Genomic DNA, 18563 nt, shown 5'->3' with positions numbered 1-18563 from the left:
CAAACGCTTGGTCCCATAACCAGGTCTTGATTTTCCTTCTAAAAGACAAGAGGGAGGTGGCCAATCTGATATCTCCAGGGAGGGCGTTCCATAGGCGGGGAGCCACTGCTGAGAAGGCCCTGTCTCTCGTCCCCATCAACCTTGTTTGCGATAGTGGTGGAATCGAGAGCAGGGCCTCTCCTGAAGATCTTAAACTTCGTGATGGTTCGTGGCAGGTGATACGTTCGGATAGGTAATCTGGGCCAGAAGCATTTAGTGCTTTAAAAGTTAAAACCAGCCCTTTGAATTGTGCTCGGAAGCTAATCGGTAGCCAGTGGAGTTGGCATAACAAAAGTGTAGTATGTTCCCTGTACATCGCTCCTGTGAGCAACCTGGCTGCCGACCGTTGGACTAGTTGAAGCTTCCAGGCAGTCTTCAAAGGCAGCCCCACGTAGAGTGCATTGCAGTAGTCTATTCGGGATGTAACAAGAGTAAGTTCTCTAAAAAGCATTCTGTTTTACTCCCTTCTTTGTTGGATACAGACTAACACTCTCTTCAGTCTAATACATCACTTCAACATACTCTCCTTGCGTTTTGATTTTAACAAAAGTACAACTTTTGGAATGTGGCTTTGCTTATGAAGGAACCAAGGAATTATTGCTTTCCGTTTAGGATTGGTAAGAGAATGTTTTCCTTCCTCCTTCCCAACTTACTGCTAATAAACTGACAATGACTGACTTCTAAACTGTACTGCTTCTGCTGCAAACTCTAAACTGCACTGCACCCAGAGGCGGCCCTAGGTAATTTTCAACGGTAAGCAAGCAGTATTTTGGCGCCCCCACCCCCAAGCAATCATTGATATATATTTTCTGTTTGTCGTGGGAGTTCTGTGTGCCATATTTGGTTCAATTTCATCATTGGTGGAGTTCAGAATGCTCTTTGATTGTAGGAAAACTATACATCCCAGTAACTACACTTGCCGCACTTGCTCCCTTGCCTGGCCCGCTTTGGGTCCGGAGGCGTGCCTGAAGACCCCGGCGTGTGCACCAAAAGTCACCTCTTCTCCTGACTTTCTCCTCAGGCATTGGGACCGAGAGAGAGGTGGAGATGCCCACCTTTCCTGAAGGTAGGCGCAAAAACAAAGGAGGGAGCGGAGGTGGGAGATACCTCCAGCCGGAGGGTCTCTCTCTCTCTTTCTCTCTCTCTCTCTTAGTCCCAATGGCTGAAGAGAAAGTCAGGAGAAGAGGCGACTTTTGGTGCACATGCTGGGGTCTTCAGACACGCCTCCAGACCTGAAGCGGGCCAGGCGCGGCAGCTCCACTCCTTGGCCCACCCGTGGATTGAGGAGAGGAGAGGAGGCGGGTGGAGCACCGGGGGATCATGAAAGGGAGCTGGTCATGGGGAAGGGATCAAACGCGGAGAGCAATTGAGTGCCGGCTCTGCTTGCGCACCCGGTGGCTGGGTGGAGCAGGAACGAGAGGGGCTAGGCGAGGCTCAAGAGCCCGGCCCCTTTGGGAAGAAGATCGCCCGGCAGCGAGGCAAGAAAGCCGAGGGCTGTTGTGAGCTGCCTCAAGTGGCGGTCGAGGGGCATTTACAGAGGCGCCTCTGTGCCCCTGGCAAAAAAAAAGTGTTCTGCGACCGCTTACTTCGCGTAATGGACAAGCCGCCCCTGACTGCACCAACTGACATCTAAAATGGAGTCTCAGTCTGAATAGTCCCAGATCTGATCACATGGTCTGCAGTCCCTCCCACAACCTCAAGCAATATAGAGTCAATGGAAAACTGCATACCAATATAGTGTTCCCTCGCTCTGCCCCGGGAAGGAATGGGATGGGACGACCTTGGCGCATTTGGAGGCCAGCCAAGAGTTGCTCCGTACCTGGAGGCGGAAGGACAGGGTTAGGAGGGCAAGGGCCGCCTTCATTAAGGGTAAAGATGGCCTGAGCCAGGCAGGTGGCCTCCTGCAGTCGTCATCAGCAGCCATGCGTCCCTACATCGTGGATTTTCACTTATCGCGGGTGTTCCTGGAACAGAACACCCACAATAAGAGAGAGAACACTGTTTATACATATAATCTAGTAAGCCATCACAATTATATACATAACAAAGAACTAGTAAATGAGGCTTGCTATTTCCAACAGTTAGTTGTCCAAATGGCTATCCCGAAACCTAACTATCCGTCACAATGCAAAAATATTAATGGCAACCAGAGTGGATCAATCTGAAGCAGTTTGCAAATCCATTAACTTTCCAACTCCAGAAGACCTTATTCTGAACTTCTCTGGATCCACTGCCGAATCTCATTGAGGTGGCGACATCCAGCCAAATATTCACAGGCTAAGAAAAGGTTCAGCCTCTGCCCTGCTTAACAAACTCCTCACACACTCTTCGGGGACATTTGGGTACGACCTGCCACGCTGAACTCTTCTATCAAGCTGCCAGAGTTTAAATGCAGTGTGTCTTGTTTGTTGCCTTCTTTAATCAGTACTATCCAGTGTTAAAAGTCCAGGCAGGTTGACGATAAAATCGCAAAATGAATTATAAGTGCTTAGCTTGAAATGCTGCCTTTTGACACTGATGGTCTTAGCTATATAAATAAAAATGCAGCGTTTGTTTGTGGGATTGACATAACTCAAAAACCACTGGATAAATTGACACCAAATTTGGACACAATACATCTCTCAGGCCAACGAGTGACCAACACTCAGAAAAACACAGCAGAAAACACTTAAAAAGCCCCAAAACAAAAAATGCATTACAACGCATCTGCAAAACCACACACACATATAAATAAATATATATACACACACATACACATAAACACGCACAAAACACATGTACACAGACTGGGCCACAGCAACGCGTGGCAGGGGACAGCTAACACTGTATATAACAGCCATGGGCAAACTCCAGCTCTCCAGGTGTTTTGGACTTCAACCCCCATAATTCCTAACAGCTTCAGGCCGCTTCCTTTTCACCCTTCACACTTAAGGAAGGGGCCTGAGGCTGTTAGGAACTATGGGAGTTGACTGGCACAACCAGGGTATCACAACCAGATACAGTGAAGACATCTGCCCTTGTGCTTTGTTACTCTGCTGTCCAGTGTGGAACACATCTCACTACGCTAAAACAGTGGATGTGGCTCTTAATGAGACATGCCGCATTATCACGGGGTGTCTGCGCCCTACACCACTGGATAAATTACACTGTTTAGTCGGTATTGCACCACCTGACATCCACTGGGGAGCAGCAACCAATAGTGAAAGGACCAAGGCAGAGACATCCCCAGCTCATCCCCTGTTTGGGTATCAGCCAGCACGGCAACGACTTAAATCACGAAATAGTTTTCTAAGATCTACAGAGACACTCGCTGGAACACCTCAGCAAGTGAGAGTCCAAAAGTGGCAGGCTCAAACCCAGAACCTCAACCAATGGCTGATACCAAATGAGAGACTCCCTCCTGGGCACACCGAAAATTGGGCAACTTGGAAGGTGCTGAATAGGCACCACGAGATGCAGAGCAAACCTTAAGAAATGGGGCCACGAAGTGGAATCCACGACATGCGAGTGTGAAGAGCAAACCACAGACCACCTGCTCTGCTCTCTATCCCGCCTGCTTTGCAAGCATGTCTAGCAGGGACGAGAGACAGGGCCTTCTCTATGGTGGCCCCTTGGCTGTGGAACTCCCTGCCTAGGGATATTAGATCAGTCCCCTCCCTCCTGACTTTCCGAAAACGAGTAAAAACTTGGCTCTTCGAGCAAGCATTCGGAACCCCGGAATAAATAGACAAACTAGAGCTGGAAAATGACCCAGGAACGACCAAGACAATGGAATGGATGAGGATTGAATGAGAGGACATAGTTCTTTTTAAATTGTTATTATGCACTGTCTTTATGTTTAAATGCACTTTAATGTTTTTGCTTTATCAATTTATGTATTTTTATGGCATTGAATTGTGCCAACTGTGTATACCGGCCTGAGTTGCCTCCGGGCTGATATGGGCGGGATAGAAATAATGTAAATAAAATAAAATAAAATAAATATTACAATGCAACCTGAGCCCTGCCACATGCACAATGGAGGACCTACTTATAGCAACAAAGGCACTCCAAGTGGCCAACTCCAAGTGGCCAGATATTGACAAGCTGGAAGGGCAACTAAAATGAGAGGAGGGCAACTAAAATGATCAAGGGTCTGGAGAACAATGTGATGTGGTGGCAAAAAAAGCCAATGGGATTTTGGCCTGCATCAATAGGAGCATAGTGTCTAGATCTAGGGAAGTCATGCTACCCTTCTTTTCTGCCTTGGTGAGACCACACCTGGAATATTGTGTCCAATTCTGGGCACCACAATTCAAGAGAGATATTGACAAGCTGGAATGTGTCCAGAGGAGGGCGACTAAAATGATCCAGGGTCTGGAGAACAAGCCCTATGAGGAGCGGCTTAGGGAGCTGGGCATGTTTAGCCTGAAGAAGAGACGGCTGAGAGGAGATGTGATAGCCATGTATAAATATGTGAGAGGAAGCCACAGGGAGGAGGGAGCAAGCTTGTTCTCTGCTTCCCTGGAGACTAGGACCCAATGGAACAATGGCTTCAAACTTCAAGAGAGGAGATTCCATCTGAACATGAGGAAGAACTTCCTGACTGTGAGAGCCGTTCAGCAGTGGAACTCTCTGCCCCGGAGTGTGGTGGAGTCTCCTTCTTTGGAAGCTTTTAAGCAGAGGCTGGATGGCCATCTCTCAGGGGTGCTTTGAATGCAATATTCCTGCTTCTTGGCAGAATGGGGTTGGACTGGATGGCCCACGAGGTCTCTTCCAACTCTTTGATTCTATGATTCTACTAGTCAAAGGACAATCAACTACCAAGTTTGCAAATTTTGTGTTTAGTTTGTTGTTGTTTGTTTTTAATGCAATACAACTGTTTTGGTTGACTCCTAACACGATAAATAAATACCTAGAGTTGCAGTTTTGCATGGCCTTTAGGCTTCCCTACCAAAAAAAGAAAGGGGAAAAAGATTCCTCACCAAACTACAACTCCCAAAATGCAATTGCAACCCATCCCCATCCCACTCTTTTCCCCTTCCACTTCCTGTAGGAATCCATCTCTTTTGTTTTAACCCTTCTCTGTTTTCCTCCCTTCTTCTCCTTTCCTTTGGAAGGATTGTAGAAAGGAAACAAGTCATAATAAAGCAGATCAGAAAACAACAAAGAAATAATAATAATCATGACCACAGGGCTTCCTGTAAAGCAGAGCAATGATGCTCTGGGATGCTGTCTTCCTTAGCAAAGGAAGGTTTCTCAAGGGGAGGGGGCTCTTTAAAAGGGCAGGAAGAACACAAAGGGTTAATGTTTCAAAGGGAGGGAGGGGAGAAAGGAGAGGGAAAGGGGGCGTGGCTTTAGTAAGCTCCTCCCACCCTCTTTATGAAGCTCTCCTGGAGAAAAAGGGGGACCCCCAGCAGAAGGGCTGCAGCCTGGAAAAGAGGTAGAAACAAAGTATCCATGCCTGTTTCCTGTCTCTTCCTTCCCAGGGTTGTGAATGAGCCTCCTTCTGGAGGGATCTGATAGGAAAAGGGGAGGAGGGAGCAATTTTAGGGGGTAAGGAGAAATGGGGAGACCCCCCCCCTCCCCTTCCATCTTGGATGCAAGAAGGCAAAACTGGAGAGAAGGGAAAGGAAAGACAGGCCCACCCATTGGGTTATGGACTTCCAAGTCTTATATTGGCCCTGGGCAAACTTGGGCCCTCCAAGTGTTTGGGACTCCAAAACCCACCATTCCTAACAGCCTACTGGCAGTTAGGAATGGTGGGAGTTGAAGTCCAAAACAGCTGAAGGGCCCAGGTTTGCCCATGCCTGGGATATAGGTGGATTGTGGCCTGCATAGTGTCTAGATCAGCATTTCTCAACCGGGGTGGGGGGGGGGGGCGTAAGGGGGTGTCAGAAGGGTTGCCAAAGACCACCAGAAAATACAGTATTTTCTGTTGGTCGTGGGGGTTCTATGTACCAAGTTTGGTTCAATTCCATCATTGGTGGAGTTCAGAATGCTCTTTGATTGTAGGTAAACTATAAATCCCAGCAACTACAATTCCCAAATCTCAAGGTCTATTTCCTCCAAACTCCATCAGTTTTCACATTTGGGCATATTGAGTATTCATGCCAAGTTTGGTCCAGATCCATCATTGTTTGAGTCCACAGTGCTCTCTGGATGTAGGTGAACTACAACTCCCAAACTCAAGATCAATGTCCACCAAACACTTCTAATATTTTCTGTTGGTTATGGGGGTTCTGTGTACCAAGTTTGGTTCAATTCTATCACTGGTGGAGTTCAGAATGCTCTTTGATTGTAGGTGAACTATAAATCCCAGCAACAAATGCCCACCAAATCCTTCCAGTTGCTCATGGGAGTTCTGTGTGCAAAGTTTGGTTCAATTCCATCATTGGTGGGGTTCAGAATGCTCTTTGATTGTAGGTGAACTATAAATCCCAGCAACTACAATTCCCAAATCTCAAGGTCTATTTCCTCCAAACTCCATCAGTTTTCACATTTGGGCATATTGACTATTCGTGCTAAGTTTGGTCCAGATCCATCATTATTTGAGTCCACAGTGCTCTCTGGATGTAGGTGAACTACAACTCCCAAACTCAAGATCAATGCCCACCAAACCCTTCCAGTATTTTTTGTTCGTCATGGGAGTTCTGTTTGCCAAGTTTGGTTCAATTCCATCTTTGGTGGAGTTCAGAATGCTCTTTGGTTGTAGGTGAACTATAAATCGCAGCAACTACAACTCCCAAATGACAAAATCAGTTTTTTGAGTGTTGCTCACTCTTTGGGTTAGTAGGTGTTTTGTGGCCAAATTTGGTGGCAATTCGTCCAGCGGAGTGTGAGTTATGGTGCCACTCAAAATGAACAGAGCATTTCTATATAGATAGATTATCCTACTTTTTGTCTCCAGAAAAATAGACCAATAAAAATTAAGTAGTCAGACTACATAATAATAATAATAACAACAACAACAACCCAACTTTTTATCTCCAGAAACTAAGACCCAAACAGTATAAGGAATGTAGGCAGAATACTACTATTATTATTATTATTATTATTATTATTATTATTGCTGATGTTGTTGTTGTTACTACTTCTTCACCACTTTTCTCTCTCGAAACCAAGCTCCAACAGACAAGAGTTCTTTTTCCCACCCTGGACATCATTCCACAGATATATAAACCCAATTTTCCTAGTTTCCAACAGACCTCACAACTTCTGAAGATGCCTGCCATATATGTGGGCGAAACGTCAGGAGAGAATGCTTCTGGAATATGGCCAGACAGCACGGAAAACTCACAGCAACCAAGTGATTCCGGCCATTAAAGCCTTTGACAACACATATTATTATTATTAGTATTGTTGTTGTTCATTCGTTCAGTCGTTTCCGACTCTACGTGACCTCATGGACCAGCCCATGCCAGAGCTCCCTGTTGGCCGTCACCACCCCCAGCTCCTTCAAGGTCAAGCCAGTCACTTCAAGGATGCCATCCATCCATCTTTCCCTGGGTCGGCCACTCTTCCTTTTTCCTTCCATTTTCCCCAGCATCATTGTCTTCGCTAAGCTTTCCTTTCTTCACATTATTATTACTCTATTTTTATCTCCTGAAACAAAGCCCTAAGTGATATAAGGGATGTAGAGAGCATGCATTACTATTATGTTGTTGTTGTTGTACCACTTTTTCCTCTGGAAACCAAGAACTAAGTGGTATAAAGGATGTAGACAGCATGTGTTGTTGTTGTTATTGTTGTATGACTTTTTCCTCTGGAAACCAAGATCTAAGTGGTGCAAAGGATGAAGACAGCATGCATTGTTGTTGTTGTTGTTGTTACTACTACTACTCCCCATCTACCACTTTTCTCTGGAAACGGTAGTAGTGAGCAGATCTTTTTAATTCACCTGGACTTGATCTCCCCATTGCATTCTGCAGCCTTTGCTTTATGACATAACCGGATGGAGAAGGGAAGAGGTCCTTCAGTCCTGATGGAGCCCAGCGTGAAGATGGAGAAGCCCAACCAGACCAGCCCTGAAGGCGGAAGAGAGCCCAATGCAGTTTTGGGCAGGAGAAATGTCCAGTTCTGGAGGAGAGCGGCCTCGGGGGCCCTGGAGGCAAAGATTTTTAGCTCGAAAGCTCAGCGCCAACTCTTCAGACAATTCTCCTATAATGAGGCTGCAGGACCCCGAGAGGTGTGCAGCCGCCTCCACTCTCTCTGCCGCCTGTGGCTGAAGCCCGAGCGACACTCCAAGGCGGAGATGCTGGACCTGGTGATCCTGGAGCAGTTCCTGAGCATCCTGCCCCCAGAGATGGAGCGCTGGGTGAGGGAATGTGGGGCAGAGACCAGCTCCCAGGCCGTGGCCTTGGCGGAAGGCTTCCTCCTAAGTCGGGCCGAAGAGGAGAAGGAGAAAGAGCAGCCAGGCAGTGATCTTCTCCAGCTTAAGGTCATGCAATCAGACAAAAGCCAGATGTTCTCTTCTGAGCGGATCAAGCTGAAGGGCAACAGAAGGTTCGCTCCACCAGGTAAGAGGTCATCTCTGTTGTGAGGAACCATAAAGTATTTTTTTTACAGTATTTCTATTCCGCCCTTCTCACTCTGCAGGGGACTCAGGGCGAATCACAATGTACATATACATGGCAAACATTCAATGCCATAGACACGCAATATGTGTAGACAGACACACAGAGGCTATTTAACTTTCCAGTTAAAGGAGATTCCATCTGAACATGAGGAAGAACTTCCTGACTGTGAGAGCCGTTCAGCAGTGGAACTCTCTGCCCCGGAGTGTGGTGGAGGCTCCTTCTTTGGAAGCTTTTAAACAGTGCTCGCTTCGGCAGCACATATACTAAAATTGGAACGATACAGAGAAGATTAGCATGGAAGCTTTTAAACAGAGGCTGGATGGCCATCTGTCAGGGGTGATTTGAATGCAATATTCCTGCTTCTTGGCAGAATGGGGTTGGACTGGATGGCCCATGAGGTCTCTTCCAACTCTTTGATTCTATGATTCTATGATCCAGCTTCATGAGCGTATGCTTTTTGAATTCCGGCCACCGGGGGAGCTGTTGCTTCACCATCTATTTGTGATGCCGATGAAGTACTTCCTCATTCTTTTGCACGCTGCTGGAGAGTTTTATGGCGTCATAAATTAGTTACATTAGCCTCCGTATCTAAATTTCCTTCTTGACAGATGCAAACGTCTTTTGGGCTGCAAAGGTTGACAGCAAGCTAGACAAATGGTTGGGAGCTTACTCCAGGCTGGCTTCGAATTCATAACCTTTCAGTCAGTAGTGATTTTTAATGCAACTGACTCCCAACCAGCTGTGCCACAACCCGGTCATATAGTCTTCTGCTCCATCCCTACAAATATGTATCTACAATAGCTGTTTAGTCTAAAAATGTTTTTATTATTATTATTATTATTATTATTATTATTATTATTATTATTTAAAACTTTTATATCCTGATCTTTTCTACCTCTGTAGAGGGACTCAGACCGGCTGACAGCAAGAAATCAATACTAACAGTAAAAATCTAAAACATCAAATATCAACAGTAAATTAAAAAATACATCTAAAATAAATACATAAAAGCCATTCGCCAAGATAGAAAACATGTCCAACTCAGTCCGTATATTCAGTCCATGTATTGTGGTCAATACCGGTCTCACTCATCATTCTGCAAAGGCCTCGTTCCACAACCAGGTTTTCACTAATTTCCTAATGGTCAGGAGGGAGGGGGCAGATCTAATTTCATTCGGGAGGGAATTCCATAGCTGGGGGGCCACCACAGAAAAGGCCCTGTCTCTAGGTTTAACAATAATTTTAAGAAAGTATACATAAATAAGGCCCCCTTGGTGGCGCAGCAGGCTAAACCGCTGAGCTGCTGAACTTGCTGACCAAACGGTTAGCGGTTCAAATCCGGGGAGCAGCATGAGCTCCCGCTGTTAGGCCCATCGCCTGCCAACCTAGCAGTTCGAAAACATGCAAATCTGAGTAGATCAATAGGTATCGCTTCTGCGGGAAGGTAGATGAATAGATACTGCTTCTGCAGGAAGGTAATGTTGCTCTATGCAGTCATGCAGTCCACATGACCTTGGAGGTGTCTATGGACAACGCCGGCTCTTCGGCTTACAAATGGAGATGAGCACCAACCTCCAGAGTCTGGCACGACTGGACTTAATGTCAGGAAAAACTTTTACCTTGAAGGAGATAAAGTGGAGTATAAATAAACATAATAATAACTAGCTGTCCCCTGCCATGCGTTGCTGTGGTCCAGTTTGTTGATCTGGAAAATCATGAGAAAGCGTTGGTTTCCAATATATGTAATTTCTTTATGCTTGTGGGTAAACTGTATTTCTTGCTGTTTCTTTGTCAGTGTTGATGTGGAGCTTGTCTGGTTTGCACACCCTGGAACATCCAACAAATCTATGATACTATATCTCTCTGTGTGAGAATCATATCTATCTATCTATCTATCTATCTATCCATCCATCCATCCATCCATCCATCCATCTATCCATCTATATCTATGGCTGGATGGTTCTTTATCAGGAGGACTTTGATTATGTTTTCTTGCCCTGGTGAAGGGAGTTGGATTGGATGGCCTTAAGTATTTTCTGTTGGTCATGGGGGTTCTGTGTGGGAAGTTTGCCCCGATTCTGTCATTTGTGGGGTTCAGAATGCTCTTTGGTTGTAGGTGAACTGTGAATCCCAGTGACTACAACTCCCAAATGTCAAGGTCTATTTCCCCCAAACTCCATCTGTGTTCATATTTGGGCATATTGAGTGCTTGTGCCAAGTTTGGTCCAGAACTATCATTTTTTGAGTCCACAGTGCTCTCTGGATATAGGTGAACTACAACTCCCAAACTCAAGGTCAGTGCCCACCAAACCCTTCCAGTATTTTCTGTTGGGAGTTCTGTGTGCCAAGTTTGGTTCAATTCCATCGTTGATGGAGTTCAGAATGCTCTTTGATTGTAGGTGAACTATAAATCCCAGAAACTACAACTCCCAAATGACAAAATTATAATTTTTTGAGTGATGGTCACTCCTTGTGTTGTGAGACGTTTTGTGGCCAAATTTGGTGTGATTTCGTTCATTGGTCCTTTTGTTTTTAAGGTACTCATTATGCACAGAGCATTTTTATATATATAGATAATAATACTCAACTGTGTTCAGATTTTTAACCTTATACACTTCCAATTGACAGGCTGAACATTCCTTTCTGATATATGTAAACAAAGAAATTAAGTTTGTTTATTTGGCATTTCACAGAAGGTGGATCTCATCGCTCATCTGCGTGTGCTGCGGGAGAAACGGCATCCAGACAACAGGAACAGGTAAAAGGATGGAAGCAGAGATGAACTGGCAACAATTACGGCATTGTCTGCATGGCCTCAAGGCTTGTTTTCTGCCCCAGCCCAAGTTTTGAGGTTCTTGAAGGCCTTCATCTTCCATTCGGGCCCATACGGTTCTCTCCACATTGGATTGGATGGACCCTGTTTTCAAACCTTGATTGGATCAACTGTACCTTGAGATCCTCCTTAGCTGTTTTGGGTTAAACTCTGGGAGAAAGGCGGTATGTACACTAAACCAATAAATAAATAATACATATGGTAAATGGCACTGGAGGAACCTTCTGGGTGGTTGCTCCAAGGCTCCTTTCCCAAAGTGGGGAGATTGCCCTGCTCTATTTCTGCAAACACAGCCATAAAGGACTGATGGTTTGGTCGGGACATTCCTTCTACAATAGTGTTTCTCAACCTGGGGGTCGGGACCCCTGGGGGGGTCACATGGTGGTGTCAGAGGGGTTGCCAAAGACCATCGGAAAACACAGTATTTTCTATTGGTCATGGGGGTTCTGTATGGGAAGTTTGGCCCAATTCTATCATTGATGGGGTTCAGAATGTGCTTTGATTGTAGATGAACTACAAATCCCAGCAACTATATCAAATATCAAAGCCTATTTTATCAAATATCAAAACAAATATCAAATATCAAAGCCTATTTCCCCCAAACTCCAGCACTCTTCACATCGGGGCATATTGAGGATTCATGCCAAGTTTGGTCCAGATCCATTATTGTTTACAGTGCTGGATGTAGGTGAACTACAACTCCAAAACTCAAGGTCAATGCCCACCAAACCCTTCCAGTGTTTTCTGTTAGTCATGGGAGCTCTGGGTGCCAAGTTTTGTTCAATTCCATCGTTGGTGGGGTTCAAAATGCTCTTTGATTGTAGATGAACTATAAATCCCAGCAACTACAACTCCCAAATGTCAAGGTCTATTTCCCCCAAACTCCACCAATGGTCATATTTGGTCATATTGAGGGTTAGTGCCAAGTTTGGTCCAGATCCATCATTGTTTGAGTCCGCAGAGCTCTCTGGATGTAGGTGAACTACAACTCCAAAACTTGAGGTCAATGCCCACCAAACCCTTCTAATATTTTCTATCGGTCATGGGAGTTCTGTGTGGGAAGTTTGGCCCAATTCCATCGTTGGTGGAGTTCAGAATGCTCTTTGATTGTAGATAAACTATAAATCCCAGCAACTACAACTCCCAACTGTCAAGGTCTATTTTCCCCAAACTCCATTAGTGTTCACATTTGGGCATATTGAGGGTTAGTGCCAAGTTTGGTCCAAATCCATCATTTTTTGAGTCTGCAGAGCTCTCTGGATGTAGGTGAACTACAACTCCAAAACTTGAGGTCAGTGCCCACCAAACCCTTCTAATATTTTCTATCGGTCATGGGAGTTCTGTGTGGGAAGTTTGGCCCAATTCCATCGTTGGTGGAGTTCAGAATGCTCTTTGATTGTAGGTGAACTATAAATCCCAGCAACTACAACTCCCAAATGTCAAGGTCTATTTCCCCCAAACTCCACCAGTGTTCACATTTGGGCATATTGAGGGTTCGTGCCAAGTTTGGTCCAGATAAGTCATTGGGTTGTTGTAGGTTTTTTTGGGCTATTTGGCCATGTTGTAGAGGCATTCTCTCCTGACGTTTTGCTTGCATCTATGGCAAGCATCCTCTGAGGATGCTTGCCATAGATGCAGACGAAACGTCAGGAGAGAACATGGCCATATAGCCCGAAAAAACCTACAACAACCCAGTGATTCCGGCCATGAAAGCCTTCGACAATACAGACCCATCATTGTTTGAGTCCACAGTGCTCTCTGGATGTAGGTGAACTACAACTCCCAAACTTGAGTTCAATGCCCACCAAACCCTTCCAGTATTTTCTGTTGGTCGTGGGAGTTTTGTGTGCCAAGATTGGTTCAATTCCATTGTTGGTGGAGTTCAGAACGCTCTTTGGTTGTAGGTGAACTATAAATCCCAGCAACTAGAACTCCCAAATGTCAAAATCAATCCCCACTCCCAACCTCACCAGGATTAAAATTTGGGCGCATTGGGTATTTGTGCCAAATTCAGTCCAGTGAATGCAAAGACATCCTGCATATCAGGTATTTACATGACGATTCATAGTAGTAGCAAAATTAGTTATGAATTAGCACCGAAAATAATGTGATGGTTGGGGGTCACCACAACATGAGGAACTGTATTAAGGGGTCGTGGCATTAGGGAGGTTGAGGACCACTGCTTCACAGATTCTCAAGGTCCCTTTATTGCACTGGAAAGGGTGCATATCGGATTTTGCTTCACAATGGAAGAAGCCTTATTGATCTGTGTGTCCAAATTCTCTCCTTTCAGGTGACGCTTGAGGATGTGTCTGTGCATTTCAATGAGGAGGAGCAGGCTCTCCTGGATCCCGATCAATGGACCCTGCACTGGGAGGTCATGGAGGAGAACTATAAGATGGTGGCTTCTCTTGGTAAGGATTCCTCTGCCTCTTGGTCAATAAACATCAAGCTTGTTTTCTGCTTCCTTGGAGACTAGGACGCGGAACAATGGCTTCAAACTACAAGAGAGGAGATTCCACCTGAACATGAGGAAGAACTTCCTGACTGTGAGAGCCGTTCAGCAGTGGAACTCTCTGCCCCGGAGTGTGGTGGAGGCTCCTTCTTTGGAGGCTTTTAAACAGAGGCTGGATGGCCATATGTCAGGGGTGATTTGAATGCAGTATTCCTGCTTCTTGGCAGAATGGGGTTGGACTGGATGGCCCATGAGGTCTCTTCCAACTCTTTGATTCTATGATTCTATGATTCTATCAGGTAGGAATTGCCAGCAGTCTTGCTGCATACTTATGGGTCAACTGTAGGTCCAGCACTGCTGTTTTCTGACCTGCATAGGGTGCTCCTTCTTAGTTACTTACTTTGGCGATCCCTCGTAGCTCGAGGATTATTGTCTTCCAGATGTGGTGTCTTGGTAGTGGGTCTGTAGGTGACTGTGGAGCCCTACTCTTGATCCGCATGTTCTCCCGCAGTGAGGACATCAGTTTCCAGATGGAAGGTGATCCCGGTTGGAGTTGGCTTGACGGACCTTCCTCTTGGCATGTTTCTCCCTTTCTCCCTCCGTTTGTGCCTCTTCGAATTCTGCAGCACTGCTGGTCACAGCTGACCTCCAGCTGGAGTGCTCAAGGGCCATGCTTGCGGATTTCAATGGCTTCTCTGTGTAGTCTGACATGGTGGTTGTTAGAGTGGTCCATCATTTCTGTGTTCTCAAATAATATGCTGTGTCCAGGTTGGTTCATCAGGTGCTCTGCTATGGCTGATTTCTCTGGTTGAAGTAGTCTGCAGTGCCTTTCATGTTCCTTGATTCGTGTTTGGGCAATGCTGCTGCGTTTGGTGGTCTCTATGTAGACTTGTCCACAGCTGCATGGTATACCGTAGACTCATGCAGAAGTAAGAGGATCCCTCTTGTCCTTTGCTGAACGTAGCCATTGAAATCCACAAGCATGTGGACATTTTCAACAGAAAGGAGGAAACCATGAAAATGAACAAAATCTGGCTACCAGTATTAAAAAACTCTAAAATTTCAACAGCAAAACAACAGAGGAGAAACAATCAGGGACATCTTATCACCTCTCAACAAAAGATTGCCCCAGGCACTAATAAACCACACCAAACAACTGCCAGGCCATTATATGCTAATCAAGGTGGCCAGTTGAAACATTCACACCTAGCTCCAACAGACAAGAGTTCTTTGTCCCACCCTGGTCTTTCCACAGATATATAAACCCATTTTCCTAGTTCCAACAGACCTCAACAGATTAATGTATTGTCGAAGGCTTTCATGGCCGGAATCACTGGGTTGTTGTAGGTTTTTTCAGGCTATATGGCCATGTTTTAGAGGCATTCTCTCCTGACGTTTCGCCTGCATCTATGGCAAGCATCCTCAGAGGTAGTGAGGTCTGTTGGAAGTAGGAAAATCGGTTTATATATCTGTGGAATGACCAGGTTGAGACAAGATATATAAACCCTTTATATATTCCACAGATATATAAACGCTTTTTCCTAGTTCCAACAGACCTCGCTATCTCTGAGGATGCTTGCCATAGATGCAGGCGAAACGTCAGGAGAGAATGCCTCTAGACCATGGCCATATAGCCCAAAAAAACCTACAACAACCCAAATCGATTAATCATTGCTCAAGATATCTATTGAGCTGGTGGGGTGAGCAGGGCACGGATATGGATGGCAACTATCAATCAGAGTCTTATGTTATTGTTTTATTGTCTTTGTTTGATTTTAGTTGCTTGTACTGTTCTTGTTATTGCTTGTATTGTTGTATTATGGGTTTGGCCTCATGTAAGCCGCACCGAGTCTCTTGGGGAGATGATAGGTAAAGGTAATCCCCTGACATTAAGTCCAGTCATGTCTGACTCTGGGGTGTGGTGCTCATCTCCATTTGTAAGCTGAAGAGCCAGTGTTGTCCGTAGACACCTCCAAGGTCATGTGGCCGGTATGACTGCATGGAGCGCCGTTACCTTCCTGGTGGAGCCCCCGGTGGCGCAGTGGGTTAAAGCACTGAGCTGCTGAGCTTGTTGATCGAAAGGTCGCAGGTTCGATTCCGGGGAGCGGCGTGAGCTTCCGCTGTCAGCCCTAGCTTCTGCCAACCTAGCAGTTCGAAAACATCCAAATGTGAGTAGATCAATAGGTACCGCTCCGGCGGGAAGGTAACGGCGCTCCATGCAGTCATGCTGGCCACATGACCTTGGAGGTGTCTACGGACAACGCTGGCTCTTCGGCTTAGAAATGGAGATGAGCACCACACCCCAGAGTCAGACATGACTGAACTTAATGTCAGGGGACTACCTTTACCTAAGCCGCACCGAGTCCCTTGGGGAGATGATAGGTAAAGGTTGTCCCCTGACATTAAGTCCAGTCATGTCTGACTCTGGGATGTGGTGCTCATCTCCATTTCTAAGTCGAAGAGCCGGCGTTGTCCGTAGACACCTCCAAGGTCATGTGGCTGGAATGACTGCATGGAGCGCCGTTACCTTCCTGCCGGAGCGGTACCTATTGATCTACTCACATTTGCATGTTTTCGAACTGCTGGGTTGGCAGAAGCTAGGGCTGACAGCAGAAGCTTACGCTGCTCCCCAGAATCGAACCTGCGACCTTTTGATCAACAAGCTCAGCAGCTCAGTGCTTTAACCCACAGCACCACCAGCATAATTATTATTATTATGGTAGTATGTGTGACCTACTATTCCTCCTCCTCGTAAGCCTGTGAATAAAGGTATGTCTTCAGCTGATTCCATGCCTCTCTTTTCTCATGCTTGCTTTCTGCTTCCTTCTTTCAAGGTGATGATGAAAACGAGGGAACGCCACGTAAAGCGTGGCTGCAAACAGCGAGATGTAAAGAGGAGGAAGAGGAGGAGGCCATGGTCACGGAAGCAGAAATAAATAGAAGAAACCAATGGCTTGCTGACACCTGGGAAATCACAGTCCAAGAAATCGGAGATGAGAGCAGGGAGGTCGAGGAGTGTCCTGTCGACGAGGAAGACGTCTCTCTCCAGGACGGCGATAACGTCAACCACATAGGAGAACCTAAATGCCCCCAATTGGGAGATAACTTTGAATGCAATATACAACTCACTAAGCACGAGAACGTGGGATTTGGAAACAGCTTCCATCATGGAGTAGATTTTGGTAGCCACGAGATATCCCACGTAGAGGAAATCCCCTACGACCAAATATCCCACATAGAGGAATATCCGTACGAGTACCTGGAGTGCGGAGAAGGCTTTGCGGAAAAGTCCAATCTGATTGGGAACGAGATGAACCCCAGGGGAGAGAAACCCCATAAATGCCTGGAGTGCGGGAAGAGCTACCGGTACCCGTTGGCGCTCTATCGGCACCGGGAAGTCCACGCGAGAGGGAACTCGTACACCTGCATGGAGTGCGGGAAGAGCTTCCACCACAAGGGCCACCTCAACAGACACCGGAAATCCCACTTGGGAGAGAAGCCTTACAAGTGCCTGGAGTGCGGGAAGTGCTTCGCCGAAAAGAAGAGCCTCGTTGCGCACGAGATGAACCACCGAGGAGAGAAGCCCTACAAATGCCTGGAGTGCGGGAAGAGCTACAGCTACAAGTCGGTCCTCAAGAGCCACCAGGAGAGCCACACCGAGCGGAAACCCTACGTCTGCCCCGAATGCGGGAAGAGCTTCAGCCAGAGATCGGCCCTCAACCGGCACCAGAATATCCACACCTGGAAGGAAAACGCACAGGGACAGAAAGTGCCGCCTCTCGATTTTGTATATTGCACAATCCCTCCCATCTAAGTCAGCCCAAAAAAAATATCTTGATACTCTTTCCGGCATGCTTTAAAGATAAATATGTATATCTAACAGGTCGGTGCGACATTTTAGTCCTTCGCTCTGCACCCGACCTGCATACCCCTTTCTTTACGTTTCTTACCCTTGTTGATGTCATGTTGTACCTTTTTTGTTTGTCGAAGTCGTTCCTCTCCCGTCATCCCCCCATTTTAGTCGGTACATTAAGTAGTTAGGGAAAAATTGTTATCGTGTTAATCTGAAAATAATAAAAGATGGAGGATTTATTTATCGTGTCAGGGGCAACCAGACCATTGTGTTACATTTCTAACAGAACAAAACAAACAAACAGACAAAACACAAAGTTCGCAAGCTTGGTAGTTGATTAAATGTCCTTTGACCAGTATCTGGCCACTTGGAGTGCCTCTGGTGTTGCTGCAAGAAGGTCCTCCATTGTGATGTGACAGGGCTCAGGTTGCATTGCAACAGGTGGTCAGTGGTTTGCTCTTCTCCACACTCGCATGTCGTGGATTCCACTTTGTAGCCCCATTTCTTGAGGTTGGCTCTGCATCTCGTGGTGCCAGAGCGCAGTCTGTTCAGCGCCTTCCAGGTCACCCAGTCCTCTGTGTGCCCAGGGGGGAGTCTCTCATTGGTTTCTGGGTTTGAGCCTGCCACTTTTGAACTCTCGCTTGCTGGGGTGTTCCAGCGAGTGTCTCTAGATCTTAGAAAACTATTTCTTGATTTAAGTCGTTGACGTGCTGGCTGATACCTAAACAAGGGATGAGCTGGTGGGAGAAAGAACTCTTGTCTGTTGGAGGTAGGTATGAATGTTTCAATTGGCCACCTTGATTACCATTTCATGTTGTTGTTCAT

The 18563-nt window shown here is 46.2% G+C and overlaps 1 protein-coding gene and 1 pseudogene across 1 annotated transcript; both read left to right on the top strand.

Annotated features, from left to right (window-relative positions):
• Positions 1-5358: 5358 nt before the first annotated feature.
• On the top strand, positions 5359-17977 carry LOC132765310 (zinc finger and SCAN domain-containing protein 30-like). The gene is made up of 5 exons (XM_060759591.2): positions 5359-5461; positions 7950-8537; positions 11291-11355; positions 13724-13844; positions 16720-17977. Exons 2-5 carry the CDS (start codon positions 7973-7975, stop codon positions 17697-17699), a joined length of 1731 nt encoding a protein of 576 aa, XP_060615574.2. The 5' UTR covers positions 5359-5461; positions 7950-7972; the 3' UTR covers positions 17700-17977.
• LOC132769544 (U6 spliceosomal RNA) lies at positions 8837-8895 on the top strand (annotated as a pseudogene).
• Positions 17978-18563: the final 586 nt, after the last annotated feature.

The sequence above is a fragment of the Anolis sagrei genome, chromosome 2 (genome assembly GCF_037176765.1).
Source record: "Anolis sagrei isolate rAnoSag1 chromosome 2, rAnoSag1.mat, whole genome shotgun sequence".
Lineage (NCBI taxonomy): Eukaryota > Metazoa > Chordata > Lepidosauria > Squamata > Dactyloidae > Anolis > Anolis sagrei.
The sequence above is the reverse complement of the archived record's forward strand: the minus strand, read 5'-3'. Positions and strand labels throughout refer to the sequence as shown.